Here is a 7214-nt window from a genome sequence, read left to right as displayed (position 1 = left end):
GGCCCAGTGGCGGAGGTGTGGCCGTCAGGGCAGCAGCCATAATATGATTGGTAGCAGTGAGGACCAACCACAGAGGTGGTGTAAGGGTCGTAGACTGTGTTGTCGTGTGGCCTGTGGACTACAGAGAGCAAACACAGACATCAGTTCAAACAACACTTTCACCCATCCATAAATAGAAAACATTTGGTTCTGTGAGTGTTTTTTGTTGTTGATTTTTGTACATGAACAGACTAAATGGTGCAGTTATTTTTAGCAGAACTGTGTTTTAGGAATAAGACATGTCAGCTGTGGTCAGACATGTTTGGCTTGTCTATAGGCTGCTTGTCTATTCATAGTGGATGGTCGAGCATTTACGTAAAGTACGATGTTCTATACAGAGTTAAGTGAGATATAAAGAAAGGTGTTGTTTCTGTCTGAGGACAGACACATACAGTAATACACTTTGATACATTTAGGGGATGGCTGGTGGGTAAAATAACATGCTCATTTTTTACATTCTTGCCATCTTGTTTTCAAAGCTATTCATATCTCTACCTGTACCTTGCTCTTAAAGAATATACTGGTATATATAATTACATATACATACAAATCTACATGTTCCTACCTGCAGAGAGACAAACATCTTGCAGACATACACACATACACAGACGTACATACCGGATGGCTCCCCAGGGACATAAGGCATAAATCCTCTCATGGTGGTCTGTTGTCCTCTTGGGTCCTGCACACTGGGTATCACTGTAGACAGGAACAAGAACACATTCATTGACACACAAAAACAGACATGCTCACATTCACACATTCTCACACACAATCACATGAACACTCTTTCACACATACTCATACATACTCCCTTTCACAGTCTCAGACACACATATTTACATTTACATTTAGACATTATTTTTATGTCACAGATCTCTCTCTGTCCTTCACAAACACACACACACACACGCACACACACACACACACACACGCATACACACACACACACACATACACACAAACACACACATGGTCTGGTGGTCTGTGTACCCACCCTGAGTTCCAGGGCAGGCCTGTGTGTTACAGGTGTCCACACTGGGGGGTCTGGCTTGGGGCCCACACCTCTCATCTCCATAGGGGTTCAGGTCTGTGTCCATACAGGCCACCCTCCTCTCCCGCACACCTCCACCACAGCTCCTAGAGCACTGCAGACAGGAGAGGGAGGGAAAAGGAGAACAAAATTCATTTAAATGGAAGAAGTAGGAAAAAACATTGTAAACGTATTTTGCTGTCTCCCATCACTCTCTTACTCTCATTCTCTTTTTCTAGCTCACTCTCTCCTGTTACACCTCAGTTCATCCGTCTTTCCAGCCCCTCACCAGTCCAAATTCTGTGACATGCCAGCTGATGTGTGTCTGGCAAGCCGGCTTGCGACAGGCCTGGACGGTTGGTGGGCGTGTCAGGCCCTGGCAGGCATGATCCCCGATGCGCTCTCCTGCTGGCCCGACACAGAACACCTCCCTGGTCTGCTGCCCATCCCCACACGTCACCGAGCACTGACAAAAGGAAACAGGAAGTCAGACATGCTTTGTGGAACAGGAAAACCATCCAACAATAACAGGATGTGATATCATAATGGCTACCACCTCTGAAGTATGTAATATGCAGACACACAGCATGACAACCTTATGGTTGTGACACATTTGTAAAGCTGTTCCCTCCATGTAGCTACGGTGCTGTCTGGACTCCTAGCACCCACCACACTGAAGCTGGAGACTGTGTACTCTGCACAGGGGTGCATGTTGCAGGCCTGCTGGCTGGCTGGCCTCTGCAGACCTTGGTTGATGCAGTAAGAGTTGTCCACCACATGGGGCGCTGTGGAGTCCTGGACCACACACTGCACGCTGCGCATCTGCATACCTCCATTGCAGGGGGGCGGAGCACTCGGAGTACACGCCATAGGTGTAGGCGTAGGTGAGACTCTCCCTGAGGCGGGGGGCGGGGGCCAGTACTTGGGGAGAGGACGTGTCCTGGTCCATCCCCAGAATTTCCCCATGGCTCAACGCCTGGGGGGGAGGGGGGTTTTGGCGCAGGAAAGAAGATGAAGATTAACAACAATCAGACAGATTACACTGTAAATCACACACTCCTGTTAAAAAGCACAATTCACGTCTTTCGATGACATGACAAATTTACTCCATGTCGACAGATTGAAATCCTTCAAACTCGAACCAAAACACTCCAAATGTTAAGTACAACGCATAGCTAGAACAATCTGATTGTCAGTGTAACTGGCTTGGACAGACAGAGCAGTTCCCAGAGAGGTGTTACGTCCTACCCTGCAAACCCCCTCTATACAGATGTCCCTGCGGCCCACGTAGCAGGGGGTCCCGTCCACCACGGTGGGCCGGTGTCTGTAGAAAAAGTTCTGTCCTCGTGGGACGCAGTTCAGCTCACACGGGTTGGCAGCTAAGCAGCAAAATCACATCACATCAGGAACTGCGGCTGTGCAAGGGACTGACCAGATGTATAGAGTATGTGTGCTTGTGTGCCTGGCTTGTCCATGTGTGGCAATGTGCATTGTGGTGGTAATTGCTTTGCGTGCTTGTGAGTGTATATGTGCTTGTGAGTGTGTGTATGTGCATGGGGGAGTTGTTAATGTTGTTTTCATGTGGATGCAGATATTGAAGTTGCATATTTGTGTGTTGTGATTCTGAGTATCAACATGTAACAGTGGTTGAACCTCCATAGTAGGGCAGCCAGCTGTAGCTTTTGCTCTGGAAGTTGGACCTGTCAAACTGGGAGCACTGCTCCTCACGGAAGTCTTTGGATCCCGCAGGACACTCCTGCATGGGGGAAGACAGCAGTGCAACTCCACAACACATCCATCAATGTGACAAGTTATAGTTAGAGGACGGGTGTGATTGTATACCTGCAGATTACAGGTGCGGTAGGACTTGGAAGACCCCACGCAGTTGTGTCCTCCGTCTGTCCTGAGGGCATAATGGAGGAGGCTCAGAGACAGACTGACTGACAGAAGCACCTCACACTTTCTCTTTACCCACATTTTCTCTTTCTCTCTTTCTCTCTCTCTCTCTCTCTCTCTCTCTCTCTCTCTCTCTCTCTCTCTCTCTCTCTCTCTCTCTCTCTCTCTCTCTCTCTCTCTCTCTCTCTCTCTCTCTCTCACTCTTACCTTGCTGTGCTGCATTTTCTAGTCCTCACAGCCACTCCAGTGCCACAGGTGCGACTGCAGGCTCCATACGGGCCATACTCTCCCCAGTAGTCCTGACTGGGCGCTGTCAGCTGGAACACAACATAGTCTTTTCACCTTGACATGTTTGGGATTTAGAGTAAGTTAACCAACAATACATCTCAAGTCATCATCAGTAGAACCTTCTATGAAAAAGGACATCACTCTCATGGATATGTGTATGTATATATGTCTTTTTCTAGAAATACACAGAGCTGCACCACAGCCACCACTAACCTATGGTACTCTACGACACTCACACAATTTTCCAGAATAGCACCGGAACACAACACCACTAACCCGCACACATCATTATGCAAGCCTCACACACAGGGAAACCACCAGGAATCCACTCTGTTCCTGCATCACTCAGTAAACAAAAAATTAGAACATTTAGTTTCTCCCCTAAAATAAGTTGGCTAAGGGGTTTGCCCATGCTCTATGTGTGTTGGAGTTTATGTGGTGGTGTTTGGGTGGGACTCACAGAGAAGGCAGGACCAGAGAGGAGCTGGAGGAGAAACAGGACCAGGAGGGTGGCCATGTTCACACCAGGGACACTGCTGCAGAAGTGGGGAGAGCGAACTGTTAGGAACAATACTCACTGTTAGGAACAATACCTCACTGTTAGGAATAATACTCACTGTTAGGAACTATACTCACTGTTAGGAACAATACTCACTGTTAGGAATAATACTCACTGTTAGGAACAATACTCGCTGTTAGGAACAATAATCACTGTTAGGAACTAAACTCACTGTTTGGAATAATACTCACTGTTAGGAACAATACTCACTGTTAGGAATAATACTCACTGTTAGGAACTATACTCACTGTTAGGAACAATACTCACTGTTAGGAATAATACTCACTGTTAGGAACAATACTCGCTGTTAGGAACAATACTCACTGTTAGGAACTATACTCACTGTTAGGAACAATAATCACAGTAGGAACTATACTCACTGTTTGGAATAATACTCACTGAAACACCACTGATCTTGTCCACCGAAACACTGTTATTAATCATTTCGAATTTTATTGATCGTTTTTTCATAACAAATGACTATGGATGTGTACTGCAGTTTTACATGTATAAATATATTTTTAAGAAAGGAAGTAAATAACAAATGAAAAAGAATTAACACATGTATGAACAAATTAATTAATGAGCTGTGTGTGCCTGTTCTGACTATCATTATTGATGACCTCATCTTGACATATCTGCACAGGATTTCATGCCAATTTCTTGAAATCTGTACTAAGAGAACAGAACAGTAACAACTCTTTATCTTAAACTTGGATGGAACAGGTGCTAGGCAGATAGGGTCAGAATATAAGCAAGAAAATAAAAGTATTATAAAATAAACTATGCACTCCCACCTTATAGAGTCAAAATCCTCTGTAGCTGAAACTTGGTAACTTGAGAGATGTGCTGTCGCCCTGGAGATATGGTAGATACTGACGCTCAGACGTAGATGTATCTCCTTCGTATCCCAGCCTACTTAGACCACTGCTACAGGTGTCACATTACCAGTAACCCCTTCAATACAATATGCTTATATATAATACACATGTATCTTCATTCTAACACTTTTTTGACATTCCTCACTGTCTTATCACAGAATGTCACACTGTTTATTAATTTTGTTACAGAATAATATCATCATGCACATCTGTTTCAGTCATTGACAGTCCAATCAGACAATTGTTATTGTATTTATTATTGTTGCTACACAAACAAAAAATGGGCATCATTTATTGATTTAAAAAGCAGACATATCCAATAAACCATTGTGTTGAGAAAGCAGTTACAAAATATGGAAAGAAAACATCTCAGTGTCTCTTAAAGCTTTCTCTGTGGCTTGATGTTCAACACCCAGACCACTGAAGGTCCTTTTCTGACATCCCACAACCGCTAAACACACCCAGATAAATCATGGAGGAGCAGCATGGAGGAGGCGTATCACCCTATGGGGATATTTAGGGTTTATTTTAGTGTGAAACCACAGAAGAAGAAGCAGTGCCAAGGATGGGGAGGAAGGAGGTAAGTACCCAGGTCTCTGTGTGTATGTGTGTCTGTCCTGTATCTATTTGTGACTTTGTGTGAATGTGTGTGTTTGTACAAATGTGTGCTTGTTTGTGCTTGTGTGTATGCAAGGGACTGACCATGCCAGGTCTTCACCATACTGAAGGACACAGGAGACATCTTGACTAGCCCGCTGAAGGACAAAGAGCAGGAAAACAGGCTATACTTTAATCTAATCAGCATTCTCAGGGATCTGGGTAAGAGTGAGAGAGTGAGAGAGAGAGAAAGAAAGAAAAGAATAAAACAAAGACGTATAACAACAAGGAATATGAGAAAGGATGATTGAAGCAGAGGACAAGTCGTGTAGAAAACCATTAGAGTACAGCCTATTCAAAGGTGGGCTGTGACACGTATACACGACAGTCTTTCAGCCTATCAAACTAAAAGATAGACAGTGACACGTACAGAGGCCATCAGCCTGTCAAATGACAAGATGGATGGTGACACGTGCAGAGTACAGTCTCTTTATTTCTAGAAGCAGCCCGGTGGCTCAGCGACTGTGTGGTCCTACCTGGCTGTGTGCCTGGCCAGGGTATGAATGATAACAATCCACGTTCCATTACTACACACCTCTACTCCTCTCCCTACAACAGCTTAAATCTTCTCTACTCCTCTCCGGATTACATGGAAAAGTGTCCCCTCATGACCTCATAAGGAGACTCAAACGCTCTCTCTCTCTCTCTCTCTCTCTCTCTCTCTCTCTCTCTCTCTCTTCTCTCTCTCTCTCTCTCTCTCTCTCTCTCTCTCTCTCTCTCTCTCTCTCTCTCTCTCTCTCTTACACACACACACACACACATACTCGCATACACAAACACAGCAGATGCTGTGAAATGATCTCTCAGATCATATATGTTTACAGTTATAAAACTACAATCTTAATACAGTACAAGTGGCCTCCTCTTTCCCCTTCCCTGTCCCAAATCTGAGTGCCTCCTCCTCCAGTGCTAACCCTGAGTTTCTGTCCTGTCGGTTTCTCTCGAGTGTAAAACAGTCTCTGAGTTCCTTGAAGCAGTGCAGAGGAACAATCCTCTGCAATCCCCCCCCCCCCCCCCCCCGTCAAAGTCCCTCAGAGTTGCCTGTTCAGTTTCTGTGCCTGCCTCTCCTTGGAGTCGAAGGCAAACTTGGTGTCGGTCAGCTCCTCCACCACCTCCAGGGTCTCCTGCAGCTCTTGGGCCATGTCGTCGTAGCGCTGGGTCAGCTGCTGTTGCTCCTGCCTCAGCTCCAGCACCAGCTGCATCAGCTCCGTGAGGTGGTGGCCACAGTGGCCCTTCAGCTGCTCCACCGCCGACAGCAGCACCTCCATGCTCTTCATCAGCTGCTCTAGGCACTCCACAGACACCTCCCCCATCCTGGGTGTCTGATTCCTGGGTTGATCCGAGTGGCCACCTGGGTCCTTTGGAGTTAGCTTCTAGCGGCTAGCTTGGATCGACTTGTTCTTGAGAGAGGAGGCTGATTTAAGAGTCTTAGTTCAACGGAGATTTGAAATATGGTTCAGAGGAGATAGGAAACTGTAGATGGAGAGTGAAGAGATGAAGAGAAATACTTGCTATGCTTTTCTCTCCACCTGTAGAGTTTAAGCCCCTGGCAAGGATTGGTAGAGTGAGAATTTAAATTCAACACACAAAGACACACACAGCTTGCGTCTAGCGTTCTATGACGTCAGCTTCTAACTAATCCTATTAGCGTGTCTATACAGAGCACCATGGTACACTTTCAGGATGCCTAGATAGGTTAGGCTGAAGTATACCAGAGACAAGGAGGATCTTCCTTCTCCTCAACTTCACCCCCACCTCTCCTCTCATCCCCTCTTTCTCTTCTGTCCTCGGCCCCTATTCTACTCTTCCATTGTCCTATTTTCCCTAGCCTTGTGTCCCTGTTTTCCTCTTTCCTTATCTC

At 45.8% G+C, this 7214-nt stretch overlaps 1 protein-coding gene across 1 annotated transcript in view; it reads right to left on the bottom strand.

The window, feature by feature from the left end:
* paplnb (papilin b, proteoglycan-like sulfated glycoprotein) overlaps positions 1-4671 on the bottom strand; it is a 4903-nt gene extending 232 nt beyond the window's left edge. The window contains 12 exon segments of the mRNA XM_062468081.1: positions 4-118; positions 658-738; positions 1037-1187; positions 1362-1538; positions 1742-1915; positions 1917-2048; positions 2321-2451; positions 2726-2828; positions 2915-2975; positions 3176-3285; positions 3717-3792; positions 4613-4671. Of these exon segments, the coding sequence (XP_062324065.1) occupies positions 4-118; positions 658-738; positions 1037-1187; positions 1362-1538; positions 1742-1915; positions 1917-2048; positions 2321-2451; positions 2726-2828; positions 2915-2975; positions 3176-3285; positions 3717-3773 (1292 nt within the window). The 5' untranslated portion in view covers positions 3774-3792; positions 4613-4671.
* Positions 4672-7214: the final 2543 nt, after the last annotated feature.

The sequence above is a fragment of the Osmerus eperlanus genome, chromosome 8 (genome assembly GCF_963692335.1).
Source record: "Osmerus eperlanus chromosome 8, fOsmEpe2.1, whole genome shotgun sequence".
Taxonomy (NCBI): Eukaryota; Metazoa; Chordata; class Actinopteri; order Osmeriformes; family Osmeridae; genus Osmerus; species Osmerus eperlanus.
Note: the sequence above shows the minus strand (reverse complement) of the source record. Positions and strands in the feature narration are given on the sequence as shown.